We start from the raw sequence: 23,008 nt of genomic DNA on the forward strand, positions 1-23,008 counted from the left end.
CTGCTCCCATTGGCTGCAGCGACTATCCGTCAAGATTTCCTCTCCTCTGATTGGTCGAGAGAAGCAACGCTTCCTTATTGAGATTCCGAGCCGCGGTCCAATCAGATTCAGACATCTGTGCGGAGCCGAGAGGAGAGCGGCGGCGGCGCCTCAGCGTTTTTCACTGTAACATTACTGTATGAGGGACTGGACCGACTAACAGCGTCTGCTGCACGGTGTAGGCACTTTACACAGACTTATTAATAACTGTAGTGTTTATTTGATAAGGCGGGGTGCTCCAGCTGGTCACAATGACAGCGCTGTCGCTGCTTTTAATGGTCGTGTCGGCCGCATCTGTACTGGCCGAGTCCACTGTGTATCTGCGGGAGCAGTTTGAAGATGGGGGTGAGGTCATTTTATGTATTTAATTTACCGTTATTGAAGGCTTTATCGTGGTATTTAAACTCTAATATATCTGATATTATGATACTGAATAATTGCATGAGTGGTACACCCCGGTGTCTTCATGTTGTGGGATGTTGTATTGATTTTTTTTTTTTTTTTTTAACATGGCAGCCCATAACTTTACATTGTCTGTGTTGTATTATACCCCTCCAGCTCTGTTTAAGATGAATTTAGTCTACATGGACTCCATTTGACCCTTTCCTACCCCCTCCTTTTCTCTCCATTTCACCCCCCAGCTATCAGCAAAACCCTGTCCGTCTCCCCATCCCCCTCCTGCACATCCCTCCCCTGGTCAATCACTGTTACCCCTCTTTACATAGCTGCCCTGATCCTCCATCAGCAGCCTCATAACTAAACACAGTGTAGATGTGAACACTTGAAGCCTGTCCCTGCAGCGTAACAAGCTCCCAGTGCACCTGCACTGATGCATCATCAGTGTTGGGTTAGCAGCCTGTGTGAGTGTGTTCACAGTGACTGGCCGTGCAGCTGAACCTACTCTTGTTTGTGCAGATGCCTGGAAGAGCCGCTGGGTTGAATCCAAACACAGGTCAGACTTCGGCAAGTTTGTCCTGACTGCAGGAAAGTTCTACGGAGATGCAGAGAAAGACAAAGGTGAGTGGAGAGGTTAGACTGTTGCCACCCAGTGTGGAGCTGATGGTGAGCGCCCACATTGTTTTGGGTGTGTTTTATAGAATAAGGGTGTGTATCTGTTTGTCTGCAGTCTGTGTTAAGGAGATTTAGGGGATTTTGCTGAGATTTAACAATGGATTGGTGCTTGTTTGGGATTCATCTAGGTGTTGACGTTGGTTTTTAAAGGGCTATTTCTCTTAATTCTTTAGCTGTTTAGGTCAGTCGTACCCAACTGGTCCAGAAGTCTACACATTAGAAATGAAAATTATTTAGTTTTATTTCACAAAATGTAAACAAAACATTGGCTAGAACTCAAAGAAATAAAACAAGTTGCAAGAAGAAACAGAAATGGAAATTAAGGTGTGACAGATTATCAGCCTGGCTGATTATCGGAGCTGATATTTGGCATTTTGGCGATTATCTGTATTGGTGTTTTATTTTAATGATCGCTGATAAAAATTAATAAATGAAAAAGTAAATATATTGCACAAAAATTTAACATTTGTTAAAGGCATTTACACAAAGTTTTGTGTTGGTGTTTGATTTATTCCAAATTTTAAATTTCAACCGAAATATTTTAATTGTTATTGTAAATGCATATCGGCTCCAAATATTTATTGTTCTCATTAAGTACTAATAACCGGCATCTGTATCTGCGCTGAAAAAACGCAATCAGTCGATCCCTGTTTGAAATAAAAGCTATTTGCCAGAAATTAACTTCACTTAAAAATAAGTGTTTTTACAAACACAAGTCGCTTGTGGTCCAAACAGATCGGACCTTTGATCCACTTTTGGACCGTGACCCATCAGTTGGAGACCACAGGTTTAAGTGACATTTGCTATTGGCACAATACCGAGACAGTATACACCCATGAACAGAAGTTACATGGTGTTTTTCGAGTCACTTTTTGAAGTAAAATTAAAATGAGATACATGCATCTCTGTCTCCCTGACCTGGAGATAAGAGCTGGAACTAAGTGACATTTGAGGACGTGGGTTTTGTTTCAACATTGGTGGACACATATGAAAGAGATGGTTTGGAGGAAATTTTTAACGTCACATGTCTAATTTCCTGCCTTCTGGTGAATTTTTCACCACCAATTTATGGTTAAAATGTTTTAAATTTTGTAAAATAGAAGTCTACTTCATTTTTTTTAATAGAAGGGGACAAATACACACTGTGAATATTAAAGGGGGACCTGTGTCCCCTGCGTCCCCCCAAGAAATCTAAGCCTAACTTGAAGTTACTCTGGGTTAGATGACACTGAATTAGTTTGTGGGCTCAAATGTTATTATTGTTTAAGTGATCTGACCAGATTGGATGATTGTGAAGTTCAGGCTTCCAGCTATGAATCTAAAAGCTGCTCTTAACTCAGTGAAATCCTCGTGATAGAAGCTGTCAGGGTGTCTCAGAGTTATTCACTCTGTGGAGCAGCTCCAGTATTTGTCTCGACTTGACATCATCAGAACAGCCTGTATCTCAGCTGCACAACTTGAGGAGAGACTCAAATTCACACTTTTAAACTAATCTGAGCTTTCGATTGAAACACCACGGGTTAATTGTGATACTTACAGCTGAAGTGTCCTGCAATGGGGATATTGTAGAATAACGTCTCTTTTGTTGTTGTTTTTGCACTGCAGGTCTGCAGACGAGCCAGGACGCCCGCTTCTACGCCTTGTCATCCCGTTTTGATGACGTCAGCAACCAGGGCAAAACTCTGGTCATCCAGTTCACTGTGAAACATGAGCAGAACATTGACTGCGGTGGGGGCTACATTAAACTGTTCCCCTCTGGTCTCAACCAGGAGGACATGCACGGGGACTCCGTCTACAACATCATGTTCGGTGAGTGTGGATAGTTTTAAAAAGGTCTGTGTTGACGTGTTTCTTCTGTAGTATTTCACCTCAGTTTTACAGCTCTTTGTGAAGTTGTTCACACAGATACAGTAATATAAATTAAACACTTTTGGTTCACTGTCCACTTATTGTGGACACAAAATGTACACATTTTGTTTCACAAAGTGTAGTAAATGTTTTTTTTTTCCTTTTCTTTTTAATTTCTTAGATGTCTTTCTGATAATTATCAGGGCTCAGCATTTATGTTTTTTTGTTTACTCTCTTTAAAAACAACCCTGTTTTAGCCACCTTGCTCTCAAACTTGGGTCAAATTGCCCATTACGTAGATGGGAGTTTCCCCTAAATCCGTTAACACCACTCAACTCAACTCCCTGTTTCCAGGATAGTTGAAATGCTCGCTCATGCTTTAGCTCATAAACTTTATCTTTGCTCTTCGCCATTTCTCATAAGTCTCTGTTGGTACGGTATTGCGCATTTGAAACGGAGATGAGAATGAAGCAAGATAACTCAATCCTTAGCTACTTTAATCAGTAGCTCTGAGGAAAAAGATTGTTATTCTTTTATACCACCTGCCTGATTGGGCAACTGAGGCGAGATCTGCTAGCACATAGACTGTATATAAACATATACAGTCTATGTGCTAGCCCAATACTGCATTTTACTTGCCCTGGGCAATCGGGCAACCCTTGGCGTCTAGCCTTAATTATTATCCCCCTTGTGTTTGCCTAGTTTCTGATCTCAACTTAAAAGATTGGATTCCACATTTTTACTTATGCGTTTGCTTGTTCAGGTCCTGACATCTGTGGCCCCGGCACAAAGAAGGTCCATGTCATCTTCAACTATAAAGGCAAGAACCATCTGATTAACAAGGACATCAGGTGCAAGGTGAGACATCAGTAAAACGTTTTATTTTGGAAATGGCAGACATTTAATAATTCCTGTTGCATGAAGCAGTTGGTCCCAGGGTCTGTTCCAGCGTATTTGCATTTTGCAATAACAACGGTGCCATTGTCCTTCTCAAAATAAACTCGAACCAGCAAGGACATATTAAAAGTGTTTTGAATTCTAAGCATGTTACATGCAAATCACTTGTGAATAAAATGCAATCACAATAGCTGCTAACTTTTCTTTTGTATCTTGCAGGATGATGAGTACTCCCACTTGTACACACTGATTGTGAACCCAGACAACACTTACGAGGTCAAGATCGACAATAAGAAGGTCGAGTCTGGCAATCTGGAGGATGACTGGGACTTCCTGCCTCCCAAAAAAATTAAGGACCCTGAAGCCAAAAAGCCAGAAGACTGGGATGACAGGGAGAAGATTCCTGACCCTGACGATAAGAAACCAGAGGTCAGTCTGCTTGAGACACTCTAGAAGTCCTGCTGGGGCCGTTTTTTCCTGCCGATACACAAACGACAGCATTCGCTTAATTTGTTTGAAACACATCCGTCTTTTAAAAATGTATTTGGTTTGCCTTTGTGGGGTCGTTTCTTCACCTTGTCTCTCTGGTAGGACTGGGACAAGCCTGAGAACATTCCAGATCCTGATGCTAAGAAGCCTGATGACTGGGATGAAGAGATGGACGGAGAGTGGGAGCCGCCTATGGTCGCTAACCCTGAATACAAGGTAACTGCAAATAATTATAGCACGTTATATACCATGTCCACTCGAATAGTCCAGTATCTCAGTATAAAATGAATGCAATGCAGTAAAGTATTGATATTTTACAGAGCAAGCGCACCACTTATTGCTATAAATCCCACAGTACACATGCAGTTTGCCAGTGATGACTGAGTAAAAAAGGATTGATTATGGATTTTTCATTACAAGTGTAAGTCGTAATTTTTGTGAAGCATTTTTGTGTTGTTGCCTCATTAACTTCAACGTGCAATCTGGCCAATTAAATTTAATACTTTATTTCCACGTCAACACAGTTGAAAGTAATTTGCCTCAGTGCAGCTCTTAAAAAGAGATGAAAAAACACACTTGAGTAAAGACAAGGAGCAAAACCAGTTATTAGATTTATGCAATCAAACATACCTATTGTGATGAAGTTTTAAAGTGCTTTGTGCTGCATAGCCTCCCCAGTCACACCAAACTTTTTAAGCTGGTGCAGAAAATAAAGCCTCTTGTTTTAGTAATTTGGGTGGTTTTGGCCTCCCACTTCAGAGTGTTGCATACAGTGGTGCCAAGGAAATTAAACTGTCAACACACTCCAAAATCACCCCTCTGAAAGTCAGTTATAATTTCTTCAGTCTTAAGGCCCTTTCACACATGCACTGCAAACCTTATGTAGACATTATGTGGAGGAACTGTACACGAGAATGCAAATGCCCAAATCAGTTGAATCAGACATTAAACTCACCTTATCCTGCCAGCTCTCGAGTACAAAGTCCTGTGAAAAACAAACATCTGAGGATGAAGACAAATAGGCATTAACCCAGGGTCCACGCAGATCCTTAAAAAGTCTTAAAAGGTTTTGAATTTATTAATTAAAAAAAGGCCTCAGATGGTATTAAATTGTCTTGAATTAATCTTTCAAAAGTCATAAAAATGCTTAGACATCTGAAGTAAGATTTTATGAAGCGTTTCTTTTTCTGATGTAGCACTGTAAAGTCTCAAAATTATTGCTATCATCTATTTCTTTTTTTAAAATAATTTAATAAATTCCTTTTTTTTTAAACTCATTATGATGGAAATCCAAATTGAGGAATCTCACATGCAGGTTGAGAAACACAAAATCGCACAGAAAACCATCTAGAAATCCCAGATATTTCCCACTTCTGTCAGTAAACTAAATAGATACTTTTATAATAATATATGTCCATTGTCTTTCATTTTTTCCACTCTAAAAAGAGTTTTTTTTCAACATTTGACATAGATAATCTAACTTTTTCTTTTCAAAAGTCATGTTTTATGTTACGATAAAAATTTGGGCAAAATAAAATTATCCTTCTTCAAGTTTGGTCATTAGAAAATTGGCCTTAAACTCAATTCCGATTAGCATTAAAAAAGTCTTACTATGTCTTAAATCTACCTTGCCTTAAGCTGCAGGAACCCTGCTACAAAGTGAGCAACACAAATGTGTATGCGGAGAGATGACAAGTGAAGGCTGAAGCCGAAATTGTCAGACAACCATGAGTATCTGCTTATACCCAAATAAGCATCCCCCCCACCCCACCCCACCTAAACCAAACCACATATTTTCTGTAGGTAACACTGACACAGAAACTCCAGACCATTTCAGAGCCTGATTTAAGAAAACACTATTTGAAATGTTGCTTTCCGTACACCACTCCACTGCAGCCCTGACCTCAGGCCTGTTGGCAGCAAATAACATTAACTATTTACTTTATTATTTATTCCAATTAAACTTCTTAATCAGCCAGTGTATCTCCATGTTGTGATTCCTCTGACATTAACGACATTGTCTGGGTGTTAACAGGGTGAGTGGAAGCCCAGAGAAATCGACAATCCTGCCTACAAGGGCAAGTGGATCCACCCTGAGATTGACAACCCGGAGTACACAGCCGACTCTGAGATCTATAAATACGACAGCATCGGCGTGATTGGACTCGACTTGTGGCAGGCAAGAAGATATTGTTGCTTACTGGCGTATTAACTGAATAATAAAGAGGGAATTTGCTTAAATGAATGGTGACAAACTGGTATTTGATTTTTACTTAAAAATATCCATCCAGGAAAAGGGACATTTTACTTGCACAGGTTTTATGTTCACAGTCTCGGCCAGTGCAGAACGTTTCTTTTCGTGATGCTTTTCCTGTATTTGGATATGTTTGCATGAAGTACCTGACAGTAAAATGTTGACTTCTTCTTGATTAAGGTCAAGTCTGGTACCATCTTTGATAACTTCCTGATCACCAACGACCCAAACCTGGCAGAGGAAGTTGGCAACGACACGTGGGGTAAAACCAAGGTCAGTCCGAAACTTTCATCTTTAGGTGTCTATCCTGCGTATGCATTGGAGTATTTTGTGGTGTAAATATAGTATATACACAAATTCAATTGCTTTTAGCGTGTAGCCTTAAGTAAGGTTAATTTAGAGTCAGATTCAAAATACAGAGGCAAATGAAAGATGTTTCAGTTGCTCTTATACTTTACATGGACATAGAGAAATTATAAGAATTTTGAAAAAAATAGTATGCAAGAAAAACATGCATTATGCTACAATATAAATACAAATTTTAGAAAAATATTTCAGAAAATATAATAAAAATGTAAAAAATGATGTAATGAAATATATAAGAACATTTAAGAATGAGTTATCTTTCATAAGTAATACAAATATATGAAATTTGTGGAAATATTTGCGAAAGAAATATAAGAAGTATGTGCAAACAAGTGCATCTTACTACAAGTGTGTATAGTTTATGGTATAGCATAGACAACTTGTATTTTATTACTCCTGTAAAGAAGATATCACAAAACTGTGGACTAATATACTTTGGTTTTTTTACATTGGAGTCCTGTGGAAGTTTGTTCGTCTTCAAGTAAACACACACGAGTTAATCCAAGGCCTTTTTTTGAGCTTCAACCCACCACACAAAGCCATGCACCAAAGGGCTGTACAAATATTCATTTAAATTCAATTTCAGTATCAGTTAGATCCGTAAAATACAATATCACAAATCACAATAAGCTGCAAAAGGCTTTACAACATATACCATCCCTCTGTCCTCGGACCTTCACTGCGGATAAGGAATACCCCCAAAAAAAAGCTTTAACGGGGAAAAAATGGTAGAAACCTTAGAAAGAGCAACTAAGGATGGATCCCTCTTTCAGGACGGACAGACGTGCAGTAGATCGCTTATGTACAGAACAGATGAACATAATAAAATTTCAATCAACATAATTTTATTTTAAAAGGCTGGGAGTGTCTGAAACACGGAGGAAGGAGTTAAAGTTTGATGGCCACAGCCAGGAATTACTCCCTGTGGCGCTCTTGGGTCCATCTCGTACAAAAGTCTTGCAAACAAGTATAATTAAAAAAAAGCTAAAAGTTGGAAGAATCAGGAGCAACGGGCTGCATGCACAGTCAACACACAGAATAACTGCCTGTAGACAGTCTTTGCTGCAAAGGAATAAATATATTCATCACTTCTTATTTTGTCGTCTCCAGGATGCAGAGAAAAAGATGAAAGAAAGCCAAGAGGAGGAGGAGAGGAAGAAACGTGAGGAAGAGGACAACCAGAGGAGAGAGGAGGCGAAGGAGGAAGACGAGGAGGAAGAGGAGAAGGATGAGGAGGAGGAAGAGGAAGAGGAGGAGGAGGAGGGTGAGGAGCAGGAGGAGGAAGAAGAGGACGATGAAGGCACAGACTCTAAACTCAAGGATGAGTTATAAACTCGGTGCAGGAACTGACTGTCGGTGTCAATGAGCCATCGGAGCGAGGCTGGAGACTGATGAGATGATAGACCCTCATGACTGACACCCTGGGGTGGGGCTGGGCGGGACGGGGTTTTCATTTGTTTGTTTACAAAGCGAGGGAGTAGGCGAAAAAGGGCAATTATTCTGTTTCCTGTTTCCATGTGCTACTACTACTACTACTATTATTATTATATTAGGAATAGAGAGACTGAAGATGTCGTAACGAATGTCGAGACAGGAAATCAATCAGCTTAATTGTTTTTCAGTTAACAGAAATATATAAATTGTCATTTGTGTTCTTCAAAAAACTGGGTTTTTATGAAGTATAATGTCGTGACATAAAAAAAGCTACATTTGGTGTGTGGATGATACCTTGAAGATTTTTTTTTTTTTACCTCATGTGTCTTATTAATCAATGTCATGTTTTTTTTATTTGTTTTTCGTTAATCTCTTGCAGTCAGTCACTCTGTCTCATGGTCCCCTTTAAAAGCTCCGTCAATGTCGTCAAAGGATTCAACAGGGTTGGTTTTGTAGGTTATCTCGCCTGCTCTCATTGAAACGTCTTGATTTGAACAAGGGTTAATGTCACGGGGACATGAGCGCAACAAGACTGGCCTGTTGAAAAAAAGCTGTCGTCCATAGGATGGTAAAACGGGGTGCTTTAAGATGAAATCCCTTGCATAGTTTTGTACTGTATAGTTAACACTTTTTCACTTCAATGCACATACTGTAGTGTCGTGTGTCAAAAGAAACTGTGCTCAAACTCAGATGTACATTCAGAGCACTCAAGTAGCAGGAAAGCCTCTGTTCGTCCGGTACGTGTTCACTTTAGTTTTACTCATAGTCGGTGTACACAACCAGTTTCCTCGTTTCTAATATATCTCTGCACTGCTGTACCCCCAACACACTGTCCCAAACCGTCTGAGAGATGATCCTTTTGTAAAAGACACCTTTTGTACTAATGGTAGTAATTGAAGTGGGAAGATTTTCATGTTGCTGTGTGAAATAAAAAAAAACAAAGACAGGTGTTCTGTCCAATAAAATCAACCAGTAGAAAATGAGCAGAAGTCTTCCTTAATATTATTTTGTTATATTTAAAGTGGCTCTTTATTTTTAATGCCTGCCTTTATATGGGCATTTGTATTGGTTTTTTGTGGTTACATTATTTGTTTTCTTGTTCATAAGACTAATTGATGGTTACTTTATAGCAGTTTTGGAAAGAAATTAAGTACATTTACAACCATCGATGGTCACTTGTGCTTATTTATATTTTATGCTACTTTATTTCTCTACCCCAAAACATTTCAAATGTACTTTTTGCATTCATCTGGCAATTACTTTGCAGAGTCTGATTTCACATAAAAAACACATGGTCTGACAACATTATATACATATTTTCCGGTAACTTAGACCTCAGTTTTTCTAAAATCCTTGCTCAGGCCCTGATTGTTACATTTCTTTAGTTTGCCAACTTCAATAAAAGCTTGCAGGTAAGAGACTCAAGCAAATCAATGTGCAGAAAAATTAAACCACAAAAAATATGTATATACATAAATATAGACTACAGTGCTGCAACTTCTTCCATCTCTTTGTTATAATATTATACTATTTTTCCAGAATTGTGGTTTGTTTTGGCTGAGGGGATAACTGATAAAATAAGATAAAACTTAATTCATGTTGAGGGAAAGCATGTAATAAAGACTATCATAACAAAGTAGAAAATGTATGTATAGCAAGAATAAAATACAATATATGGCAAATTTAAGACTTAACTATAAACAAGATAACACTGAAGTGCAAGTACAAGAACTGTACTGGACATACTTTACATGGACATAGAGAAATTATAAGAATTTTGAAAAAAAATAGTATGCAAGAAAAACATGCATTATGCTACAATATAACACAATTTATACTTACAAATTTTATCAGAAAATATAATAAAAATGTAAAAAAATGATGTAATAAAATATATAAGAACATTTAAGAATGAGTTATCTTTCATAAGTAATACAAATATATGAAATTTGTGGAAATATTTGCGAAAGAAATATAAGAAGTATGTGCAAACAAGTGAATCTTACTACAAGTGTGTATAGTTTATAGTATAGCATAGACAACTTGTATTTTATTACTCCTGTAAAGAAGATATCACAAAACTGTGGATTAATATACTTTGGGTTTTTTTTACATTGGAGTCCTGTGGAAGTTTGTTCGTCTTCAAGTAAACACACACGAGTTAATCCAAGGCCTTTTTTTGAGCTTCAACCCACCACACAAAGCATGCACCAAAGGGCTGTACAAATATTCATTTAAATTCAATTTCAGTATCAGTTAGATCCGTAAAATACAATATCACAAATCACAATAAGCTGCAAAAGGCTTTACAACATATACCATCCCTCTGTCCTCGGACCTTCACTGCGGATAAGGTATACCCTTAGTGCAATACCCTGAAGTGCAAGTACAAGAACTGGCTCACATTAAGTTTCAAAAATGTAATAACTATCCAAGAATAAGGGGTAAAAATAACAAAACAGCTAATAATACGGTGCAAATAGTCAGGTGAAAATAGGCTTATACAATAAATAAAATGACACAAACATGTTACCAGTATTAAATCATAAGTGATTGCTAATGAATATATTTGTACAGTGTTAGATCTGAGAGAGGAGGTTTAAGAGAACCAGATATGATAGTTTGCAGGAGTAAATTCATATGGATGAATCACAGACTGTGTATTTTTTATTTATTTAGTTATTTTAATGTTTTATTCCTGAGGAGGAGGTCCGGTGCCGGGTTTTTCAGCGGCCTCTGTCTGTGTCTGGCAGCAGCGCAGCATGAAAGCAGTGGGAAACAGAAACACTATGGCTGCCACTCTGTCTCTTACTCAGGTAACACTGTCTCACAACTCTAATCTAACGACTGCAAACGGTCTGTGCCTCCTGCCTCTCCTGCTCGGAGACATTTCGACACTCTTTAGCGAAACCGGGTCGGCAGAAACGCGAGCTTACCGCGACCCTCGTCCCTCTTTGTGGAAGTTTAGTGCTGCTGTGACTGGGAAAAGTTTCTGCCTAATCTCTTTGGGGACTGCGTAAGGGCGTAGCTAGCTAGCTAGCATGCTAGCTAACAGCTAGTTAGTGAGCAGTGTTGGGCTGTTTTAGAGCCGCTTTATCAAACTTCAGACACGCCGTGTAACGTTATTGGGCTTCGTGTCGGTCGGGGGTGTATATATTAATGTTTTGTGCTGGTTCGCTTTGCTGCAGGCTTGTTGGTACTGTCTAAAGACATGTTAATACGAGATACTCATGTGTGGCTCTGTTGTGGCTTCACTGTCATATCTGTGCTAGTGGAGCCTCTGCTAACACCGCTAAACACTAAACAAGTTACACACGGTAAACGTTAAAGCACACATTGGTGATTTATTTGCGTTTTGTGTTGCTTGTTTCGTGATGAGACCCAATAACCAGCCTTTTAATTGATACTAATGGTCGTAAACATGCTTTACTGACCGGGTTAGTGCTTTTCACTATGACCTTTCTGAAGTGGACGTTAACTGTTAGCTTGTTAGCCGCTGCGGTTGTTGTAGTGTCCATGAAGTGAACAGAAAAACTCAAAATAGTTGTTTTGCAACCAGTAAGAGGAAGTTAACGCGAGCAACCACCAGTCAGCACTTCTGTTAGTCTGTTTCTCGCTTATTTAAATGCTGCGATTTGTGCGGAAATGTGTTTTTGTGCACGCTAAATAAGTTATTTAGCAAGTAGCAGCCAGCTACTATTAAGTAGGTTACAGTCCCAGACTTGTTACCTGAGCCACTGTTGCCTGTAACAACAGACAGGAGCTGTCTGCCACCAGCTTTATCATCTCACACACGAGTTCAGAAACCTGTGTTCATATCTCTGTTGTGAAACTTCATGGGTTTGTCTTGTTCGTCTTAAATGTGTAGTCAGCTTTTCGATAACTCACACTGACCTACTGCTTCATGTTACTGGTGACTTGTTTGCTTTTTTGTTAATACGTCCAGTTGATTTTAACTTTATAGCAGTTTTGCAAAGTATTGAATGGGCACTTGTACTTATGCATTTTAATTTTATGCTACTTTATAGCTTTGCTCCTAAACATTTAAAATGTACTTTTTGCATTTGTCTGACAGCTATAGTTACTTTTCAGAAACAAGTTTCACATAAGAAAACATATGATCTGATAACATTATTTACATTAGCCAACTTCAAAAGTAGTTTACAGAAAATCCAGAGAATCAGTGTATAGGAAAATTAAACCAGATTTAAATATATTATATATATACTTACATACTCATACTTACAGATGAGTTTAAAAACCTGTGTTCATATCTCTGTTTTGTAAGACTTAATGGGTATGTCATGCTGGTTTTAAGCGTGCAGTCAGCTTTATGATCATCCTCATAATGACCCACTGTTTCGTGTTACTGGTGATGACATTAATGTGTCATGGGTGAATTAGGGAATTGAAATTTCCAGAACAAGCTAGACTCGTGTGTGAACTCCTGCACTTTAACATATCCTGCTATCTGCTGCAGTTTTGTAGCTGGGGAATGATTGAGGGGTGTTTTTTCACTGCTCAATTAAAGAGTCACCAGTACAATGACCACAGTGTTACAGCCGCCCAACAGTTCCAGGCACACTATTGTGTGTCACAGAAAATAAGTTGCATTGGCCACAGAAAGATAAGTGTGTGTGGACAGTTAACTCGCTGTAAAATTGGCGGTCGACAGAGTTTACAGATAACTCTGCGTCGTCTTCTGTGCCTGAGCTTTGTGTCTCTTATTTGGCAAGATGGGGTGAATTTGCTTGATTTGTTTCTCTGTGGAAGAACATTAAGGCAGCTTTAACCGCTGGTTAAATAGCCACTCCCCAGTTGATTCATAGCTTGACAATTACTGTCCACTCCTTTCCTCCTTCACTGCACCTGTCGATTTAAAAGCACGATTGTCAGTTTCAGCTATATGGAGAAGGAAATGCTGATTCTTTTCCTGTTCAGCCCAGCAGAGGACAATTGAGTTAAGAGCGGAAAGGGGGGTGTTTAGGGAGGATATGACAGAAGGCAAAATTAGCTGTTGTCTGTGGTGTGACGCCCTGTTGACATTGTCTAAAGCTGACCATCACTAGGCTTTGGAAGTGTAATCGTTATTCTGATGTCATTCCTCTCTTCCTGCAATTCAGCAGAAACCTTTTCTATCATTGTGACTCATAGATGTTAGTGTACAGTGTATGACACATACTTTATCTCTCCAGAAAATGGGCTCATCTTTGCCACACAATAGCAATGCCTCTAAAATAACTGAACTGAAATAACCTAGTTAGTGCTTAGACCATTAGTTGATTTAGGTAATTAATTGCAGACAAATTTGATAATTGTTAGTGAAGTCATTTGTCAATCAAAAATGCCAAACATTTACTTTTGCCACCATAACACATAGGACTATTTGCTGCTTTTCTTTACATTGTATCATTGTAAATTGCATGCCCTTGTGTTTTGCAGTTTTGGTCACCTACCTGGATGCTTTTGATGACTTTTTCGCTGTATTTTTTGGCATTTAATAAACTACACAGTCAGTTGTTTTTTGAAGAAATAATAGACAGATTAATCAAAAAGAAATTATTAATATAAATTAAGCAATAGCTGTAAACTTTCTGTGCAATGCATCAGTCTCTTACTCTATGTTAAATTGCATTGTCCCTATCAAATAAATATATAAATTCAGTTCAATTCTAGCCCCAATCAGACACCTGTATTGTACTTCCATGTCTTGAATTGTCATTTTGCTTCCTTAAACATGAGGCCCATTTCTTGAAGAAAAAAAAAACTGCTTTGTCGTGTTGTCTTTCATGGGAGAACAAGTTTTATGAGTACCTTTCTTGAACACTGAATTAAACAAAATACTGCATTTGTTGTTTGAGCAGTGATCAAAGTCACTGTGTTCAGTTGCACCCAGCAGATGTTTTGGGCTTTTGACAAATAATCCAGCTGTTTTAGTGGAAAAATTCAGCTGTTTCATGATGATGAAAAATCAAGCTGAATTTTAACATATTGGTTGTAGTTTCTGTGTGTCTGCATCTGCCATCTGTAATGGATCAGTCTTTTCTTTTTTTTCTTTCTGACAGCTGCCTTGGCTCAGTGACGGACACACTTACTTTAGCCAGCAAACACTTGTTGATCACTTCAGCTTGTGCACAGCAGAATTGAGAAAGCATTTCTAAATTGTTAGTTTATTCCCAGTCAGATTATTTTAATTGTGATTTTCAGGATTTGATGTATTTCGTGCTTAACCTCAAAGAGGCCACATGAGCAGACACAGGTGGCGGTTGTTAGAGCTTTAAAAGGTGCTTTAAAATGTGGTGAAAGTCAGCGCTGGTTTGATTCAGTCTTAAATATGTATTTTTCTTTCTTTCTTTACAGCTCTCCAGTGGAAATCCCATCTATGACAAATATTATCGACAGGTACGCAAATATATCTTCCCTTCCAAAAAGAAATATTGTTATTGTTATAAGTTATTGAGATGAGGCACTTTATATAAGTTAATGTCATTTACTTTGCTTTGAATATCTGCAGAATTCAATGTTAAGTTTTTTCACTTACCTGATGGGTCCAAAATCTAATTGCCTGAAGTCAATTTTTGCTTGCCCCTAATGAAATTTATTTATTTATTTGTGGTTATCAAATAACAGCAAAGTCTAAAGTTAAATGAAATGTTTAATCTTTATTTTGCCCACATCCTCTGACGCCATTCAAATATGAGGCTATTATGCCATGGACCTAGCCCCGGATCTGAGTACAAAAAAAAAATGTTCAATTTGTCTGATCACTGTGTGCTTTCAAAGGTGGTCTCGGGCATGGTTCAGGTTTACGTTTCACATCAGGTGTGAAAATCAGCAGCACCAAAACACGGAAGTGGACTGCTATTTAATGCGAGTAGCAGATGGCAAATGGAGCTGCAAAGGCATTTTGCAATCTGGCTGATCTCCCCCCCAAGATCTGCAAAAATGTCTGGCACGCGCCAATCTCATCCTCTGAGCTGCAGGGCCGTGACTGATAAAGTAAGAAGGCAGGCAAGAGGGTCGTTCTTGACATTGCCTCTAAAATATAAGCAAAAGTAGGTGAAATACTAAGGTCGACTCTGTAGTATGGGCTTGGGATCTTGCGATTGGCGTTCTTTTCTACAACAAAGCGCCACATAAACAAGTGTAAACGAACACGGAACAACATTGCTAATGTGAAGGGCGAGGGGGTGCAGTCGTACCCGTGAATGGTACAAGTAAAGAGGGGTCGACCCATATTGGTTCTCAGGGCCGATACCAATGCTGATTATTAGTAGTTTAGGAGATTGATAACTGATATCTGGCACCGACATGCATTTACAATAAAAATGAAAATCTTTCTCCCAGTATTTAGAATTAGGGAAATTTGTTTAAATGCCTTTAGCAAATGTTTAATCAAAACTGAAACTTTCAACATCAAATATAGCAAGTTCCCAGCAACTTTTTTTTTTTATAAAGTCAAGTGAAAATTTAAATAAAAAATAAATCAATAAAAACAGCTCCTTGAGGTTTTACAAAGAAGTTCCTCCCATGCTGACATGTTCTTTGTACTTTTTGATAAATTAATTTTTATTGGCGAGGATTTCAAAAACAAAAAAAAAAAAAGCTGATTTAAATAATCGTCAAAACGCTAGATATCAGACCCGATAATTGTCCAGGCTGATAATCTGTCGACCCATACAAATCACTTGTACCTAATATTAAACACGTGAATTCTTTTTTACCACTTCCATGATCATACGAGTAGCTAGATTTACTAGCCAGAAGTGGCATTTTACTCACCCCAGTCAGTCTTTGGATGTATTGTACAGTACCATATATCAATAACTTGTATTAATAATAATTATAATAATAATTAATATTGTTTGATTCAGTCATTTTTATTTGATTTGACTGTTATTAAAAGTTGACTAAAATACAAAAAAAAACAAATGAGGGAGTAATACTTGTTTTGGGTGCACTGACCCTTAAGCTTCAGTAAACAGTGGTGTTGCATTGAGCAGCGATCTCTGTTCTCCACTGTCAGTTCCGGTTTCTGTGTCCAGTAAAGGAAGTATCTCTATGAATTAATAATGTTTCCCTTTGCCTGACATGTCAGGGGAGCTCGCTGTGAGCCTCATGAAAGACTACGAACAGATCCAATACCAAGCTAATGGACTGCTGAGAAAATAGCTTTGGTTTATTATCTGTATTGATTTGAGCGACTCCTCCATCCCGCAGGGCAATTCTCAGTTTATTTGATGTTTATTCATCTCTCCTTTTTTCCTCCAATTCAACTATATATTTAGTGCTGTGGTCTAAAGCTTTTGGCTAATAGGAAATTCAGTGTCTTTCTCATTAGAACAGATGTGTTACTGATGTTTCTGAGATTTAATGAGCTCTAATGACTGTGTGTCCGGCCTTGTTTGGTGTGTGTGCAGGTTGATCCGACTGGCAGTGGGCGGGTGGCAGCAGCTGATGCGGCTCTCTTCCTGAAGAGGTCGGGCCTGGCTGACTTGGTCCTGGGGAAGGTGAGCAAAAGACTCTGATCAGTGCAGCGTCATTACATTATTATTATTATTATAATAATAATAATAATTATTATTATTATTATTATTATTATTATTATTATTATTATTGTGTTCTTGTTATCTTTGCTGTTTATGCTGATGGTATTTAATGTCTGTGTCTATGCAGATCTGGGATTTGGCAGACTCTGAACGTAAAGGTGCTCTTAACAAGCAGGTATAAATGCACTGCAGAGCCACAGCATAACTGGTTTGTTTGTTTTATATCCATCAAGAGCATCTGATCACTCGATTTTTGTCACATATTGTACGTCTGTTCCTCTCAGCAATTTTTCATAGCATTGCGGTTGGTGGCCTGTGCTCAAAATGGCCTGGAGGTGGCACTCAAGAGCCTTCATTTGGCCGTTCCTCCCCCGAAATTTGTAAGTACTGTGCATAACAAATTTATTATTTTAATTTAAACATTGAAATGCTAATTTTTTTTTGCAGAAGAGACTTAAGAATAACTGGGTTTTATTTATTCTCAGCATGACACAAGCAGCCCGCTGTTGGCAGGAGTGCCTGTTGATATTCCCTGGGTCGTCAAGGTGAGTTTATTATCTTTCATATCTTAATGTAAGCTGGTGATCTATGTTTATTTGTAATGTGCCCTCATACCTTTGTCTTCCTTACACAAAAGCCACATCAGATAAAATATGCATCCGTCACAGAGTACAAACTTTTATGCAGCGTTCATGCAGGATGCCCAACGCTCCACCCATCTTCATCTTTGCTAAGATGCTGATTGCATCAATGAGTCAAAACTGATAGAAGAGACTTCTGCAGATGTAGATTTATGAAACACTGCATAGATCTAAGTGTGCAGAAATCTCTTCTATCATGTTGTGTTTATGTAAAATGTCAAATAAATCAAGTCAGCTCAAAATGACAGACATTAACAGCCATACAGTGTCAGTACTGTTTATCCATAAACATTAACCTTTAGTGCCTATGAAATTTTAAAGGCATCAGTAACAATTGCAGTGATTTATATTAACAGCTGACCAGCCTAAATTTCTCTGTTGCTTGTTGACATTTCTGATAACAAGTTACTGTGTCAATTATCAACAAATATTTTTTTCTCTATTATTAGAGTGATTTTAAAGGTATACTATTCAGGATTTGCTGCATACTTTTTGTAAACACAATATTCAAACTCCTCCTGAACACAAAGAGACTGAGAGAGCGACGGCGGTCAAGCAGACTGGAGAGTGAATGAGAGAGGGAGCGGCGTGATCGAGAACAAAGCAGTAAATCAGAGGAAATAAAATGTTTCTTTCTGATAGTTTCAGGGTAGTTACATTTTAAAGCATAAATAAACACACCTCTGCACAATCCTTCAGGAAGGTGTTGCATCGTAAGATTTTGTGTGAATTCTGCTGAAGCACATACTTGTGCATGTGACTCCACATCGGCCTCATTCAAGCAGACACACATTTCAAATCCACAGGGCAGAGAGAGAGACAGCTGGTTATTATGTTTTTATGTTATGTTTTCATGTTCCCAACCTCACACTGCTGTTGGCAAAATAAGAGGAAAATAAGAAAATGCAGATAGCAGGGTTCTCTGCAGATACCGACACCGCCACACACTTCTAGTGGGTCATAAGTGATGACTGAGAGGGATTACTCTTATATATATATATATATATATATATATATATATATATATATATATATATATATATACACACATTTTTTAAAAGTATGGCTTTAATTAAAGTCAAGTTGGTTCATGTAATTTCAATTGAATTTAAATTAAGTGTTTATAGTGAATAACTAAATAAGAAACTGATCAACTTCTAAAGAAAGTGAAAGAAAATTCATCAATCAAATTAAACTTTGTACAGTAGACATTAGCAGTGAATGCAGTGATAGTAAATGCACATGGTTGTGTTTGTGTAGGTGGTGTCATTGTCTGTTGTTAAGACCTCTTCAACTGCTTGTTTGATGTGGGTTTGATGGAAGTGTGGAAAGAGGTTGGAGGCATGTTTTCTGCCAAACGTTGGCAGGGTTGATGTTGTTATAATTGCTGATCAGTGACCCCAGGATCTTCACTGAGTGCTAATCCTTTTCTGGAGCACAAGTTTCTTGTGTTTTAATTGAACACAGTAATGAAACAGGCTACATAAGCACTGCTCACTTACTGTTAAATAGAAATGAGGCACACACTGTTAGGAGAATTTATATTAATTTTAACTGGCTGTAAAAAAAAAAAAAAGTTTTTTATTGTAAGTAATTGTTTTTATGAAAATCAGTAACCCCCTTGATGCAGGCATTTATTAGAGAAACTTGTTTTTTTGTTTTTTACAGATGCTACGGCAGGAAAACATCAAGTCTGAATCCTCCGTCTCTATTCATTTTACATCTGTTTTGCTTTTTCCCTAGCCGGAGGAGAAAATGAAGTTTGACTCCATCTTTGACAGTCTGGGTCCAGTAGGAGGGATTCTAACAGGAGACAAGGTCAAGCCTGTCCTGCTCAACTCCAAACTGCCTGTGGACATCCTCGGCAGGGTATGACCCCTAAACAGGACACAATTTAATCTCACAACAAAGTGATTAAAATAACAGATGAAGTTAAAAGTACCAATTTGTGCAGATGGCTTTAAAAATAACAGCTGGCTTCGTTAAAACATTCCTTATCAAAACGACTTTTATTTCACTAAAATTAACACAGTATTTCCTCTTTGCTTTCATTTTCATTTCATTTATTTTATAAAGACAACACACATTAATTAACATTTCTGTAAATGTGCCAGTGTTAGCCATCGGGCTAATTTTCGACTGCAGTCCTTGAGCAAGATGTTTTGAAACCTGTAAAATGATAAAATTCACATAACAACTGTAGCAGGACACCATAACGACAGCAACATCTACAACAAACAGGAACTCCCAGGACAGAACACAAGCCATGTGAAGCAACAAGAAACAGTAAAACAACAGTAAAAAGCAATAGCACAGAAACAATGTGTAACATTATAGCACAAAATAGCCATGCATGCAACATGAATCAACAACATATAACTTTTTAGCAGAAATAGTCATGCATGCAACGACACACACTAAACATAACATGCAGACATGCAGAGCAGCAACAGCAACAAGAGATAAAATACAAGAGTCATAATGTAGACCTTAATAAAATGTTAAAATATGCAGTTACAGGTTAAAAATGTGCTTATATGCACTAAAGCACAGGCAGTCCATGCGACACAAAGTTAGACAGATTGTCAATTAAATTGATATTTCATACATACCCATGCACAGCTGGCCACATTGCTACAGTCTAAATGATAAAAAAATTATGAAAGTTGGGCAGAAAATTAAATCAGGGCAGAAACGAGATTCAGAAGTGAGTCAGAGCTTTCAGGGACGTGATCTTACGTTATGATGCATGCTTAACAATAGTGTCTTTGTGTGTGTTGAAGGTGTGGGAACTCAGTGACATCGACAGAGATGGCATGTTGGACAAAGATGAATTTTCTGTGGTAAGAAATGAGCTAATATCACAGATAAAAAGAAACCACATAGGTTGCCATTAGAGTTAGTTTCAGTTTAGGATGTTTTCTAAATTAATATATAAAATTCTGTCCTTTATCCCATGATGTATCACAGCATTGACCTTCCAGGCATCTAAAAGTCATATCGAGGTTTTCTAGCCGTTGTTTTCCAAAGGGTTTTTTCCCCAGTCCTCACAATTTGATAGGTTTTGCTGGATTTGAAAGTATACTTGTGTGCTTATATTATACGTACTATTTCTGTAGCCCTGAATGAAAGAAGATATGGAAGAAGTGTGATGACGGAATAACTACAGGATGTGTATTGGTAATTGTCTTTCATCATCGATTTGTGCTGCCCTTTCCCAGGCCATGTATCTGGTGTACAGAGCTCTGGAGGGCGAGCCTGTTCCCATGTCCCTACCACCTCCCCTGGTTCCACCCTCCAAGAGGAAAAAACCCTCGGTGCCTCCCGTGATGCCCCTGTTACCCTCGCCCCCCTCAGTCAAAGACAGTCGCTCCTCCCACGCTGGCTCTAAGACCATGCCCCACCCCCTAAACCCGCCCCAGCCCCTGCCCCAACACCAGCAGCTGCCCCTGTGAGTACGGGACCCGTCTCTCCTGCGCATGCAGTGCGTGAAAAGGTTTTGTTATACTTTACTAACACATAACATTTAAAATGATTTCAAACTGGCTTGTTCAGTGTGTTTTTCAAAAAAACAAGACGAGTGGGAGTGTGAAGGTAAGTTTTGAGTTAGTGCTGTGCCATCTGCGAAGGTTGTATTAAATTCTTTGATGGAGCAGCTAGGGTGCTGTATAAAAGTCTGTTTTGTTGCCCCGACAGTGGGTGGTGTCGCCAGCAGACAAAGCGAAGTACGATGAGCTATTCAGCAAGACGGACGGTGACATGGACGGCCTCGTGTCTGGACCTGAAGTCAGAGATATATTCCTGAAGACCGGGCTGCCCTCTGCCACACTCGCACGGATCTGGTGAGTAGGGATGGCAATGCCAGCATATGGAGCAAACTGTATTAAACACACACTGTGGACATATTATGGTTTGTATATTACCGTTTTCACTTGGTCTTAATGACATTGGTTTTTATTAAATTATTTTTATTCTCTCATCAGTTTATATTTACAACTACAAATTGCAAAAACATTGGAATGTTGTGTAAGCATAAATAATTATTTTTTTATTTCCAGAAAACAAATAGTTTTTTTGGAAATATACACTCATTCTGAATTTTGATGGCTGCTACATGTTCCAAAGAAGTTGGGGCATGTTTATAACTGTGTTACATCACCTTTTCACCACTTTTTCTTTTTTGCAACACTTGGTAACTGAGGACTCTAATTGTTGAAGTTTTAAAAAAAGTTTTGTTTTTTTATTTTTACACAATTTAAAATAAATAAAATGACAATGATAACAAATAATATACGGTGCTGAGAGAGACAGAAAACCCAGTGGACTTATTTGAAACCTCCACCTAAAAATGCAGAAAAATGTTATAGAGAACACGGATAAAAACATAATGCAAAAAATTAGATGACATAAGCGATTGCAAACTAATGACAAATATTTTTAACGATGTATCCCCTGTTACCCTAAGTGATACTGGTGCAGGATGATAGCAGCAGTTTTCATGCCCTGCAGTGCGTGCTGACACATCACATCACATGGATTTTTATCTCTACACGGCTGATTAGTTTCTGTCCTGTTGTGACTGTACCGAACATGATGGTCAGTCAGGCTATCACAGACAGTCGTTGCCTGAGGTGTGGATCGTTAGTCTCTTATGTAACCTGTGTGTGTTTGTGTCCTCAGGGAGCTGTGTGACATTGGAGACATCGGGAAACTGACCCGAGAGCAGTTTGCCCTGGCGCTTCATCTAATCAATCAGAAGCTGACGAAAGGCCTAGAGCCTCCGCAGAGTCTCTCCCCGGAGATGATCCCTCCATCGGACAGACAAAACATCAAACAGGTGAGTCAAGTATATGAATAATATTCAGAGATGTCTGAATCCTTTCTTGTCTCCATTAAGCATGAAAATGTGCCTGTCGGTACCAAAAATGAGCATTTTTTTTGTAATAAAGGGAAACCTAAATTCGAACTATTGCATCCCGGGTGGTTACACTGATGAAATTAAAAATAAAATCATACAATTCTTTATTTTCTGTTTCTTCTTGCTTATAAGGTTTGTGTTTCTCATATGCAATCATAACCAACTGCTATAAGTTTCTTGCTGAAATATTGACTGACATTGTTGCTTCTTTCTCCTGTTTTGGGGCATTTCGGATTATTTTTAAGCTTGCAGTTGTTTGTATTTCTTTTTCCTCTCTTTATGCAACACTTTTATGCTTTTCCCTCTGTGTCCTCTCTTTACACTTTTTACATTGCATCCACTTCACACGTGCAGTGGGATGATCCTGAGTGAGTGTGTGTGGTAGCTTGCTGATTCTTCAGCATCTTATTACTTTTAACAGGCTGCCTCTGTTTGTCGTCTTAGTTATTTGTTTCTGTAACTAAAACTTAATCATTTCACATCAGCATATCACTAAGAAGTA

At 38.4% G+C, this 23,008-nt stretch overlaps 2 protein-coding genes across 2 annotated transcripts in view; both read left to right on the forward strand.

Moving 5' to 3' along the window:
• Nucleotides 1-114: 114 nt before the first annotated feature.
• On the forward strand, nucleotides 115-9,381 carry LOC121962453 (calreticulin). Its single transcript, XM_042512712.2, has 9 exons — nucleotides 115-384; nucleotides 955-1,056; nucleotides 2,716-2,919; nucleotides 3,722-3,816; nucleotides 4,075-4,284; nucleotides 4,447-4,560; nucleotides 6,380-6,523; nucleotides 6,779-6,871; nucleotides 8,075-9,381. Exons 1-9 carry the CDS (start codon nucleotides 291-293, stop codon nucleotides 8,294-8,296), a joined length of 1,278 nt encoding a protein of 425 aa, XP_042368646.2. The 5' UTR covers nucleotides 115-290; the 3' UTR covers nucleotides 8,297-9,381.
• Nucleotides 9,382-11,125: 1,744 nt separating this feature from the next.
• The window catches only part of eps15 (epidermal growth factor receptor pathway substrate 15), a 36,326-nt gene continuing 24,443 nt past the window's right edge, over nucleotides 11,126-23,008 (forward strand). The window contains 12 exon segments of the mRNA XM_088077775.1: nucleotides 11,126-11,214; nucleotides 14,759-14,800; nucleotides 16,819-16,908; nucleotides 17,075-17,122; nucleotides 17,232-17,327; nucleotides 17,433-17,492; nucleotides 19,332-19,457; nucleotides 20,372-20,431; nucleotides 20,810-20,987; nucleotides 20,990-21,039; nucleotides 21,285-21,430; nucleotides 22,269-22,425. Coding sequence (XP_087933901.1) covers nucleotides 11,161-11,214; nucleotides 14,759-14,800; nucleotides 16,819-16,908; nucleotides 17,075-17,122; nucleotides 17,232-17,327; nucleotides 17,433-17,492; nucleotides 19,332-19,457; nucleotides 20,372-20,431; nucleotides 20,810-20,987; nucleotides 20,990-21,039; nucleotides 21,285-21,430; nucleotides 22,269-22,425 — 1,107 coding nt within the window. The 5' untranslated portion in view covers nucleotides 11,126-11,160.

The sequence above is a fragment of the Plectropomus leopardus genome, chromosome 5 (genome assembly GCF_026936395.1).
Source record: "Plectropomus leopardus strain MGB_pleo_1.0 chromosome 5, ASM2693639v1, whole genome shotgun sequence".
Classification (NCBI taxonomy): Eukaryota; Metazoa; Chordata; class Actinopteri; order Perciformes; family Serranidae; genus Plectropomus; species Plectropomus leopardus.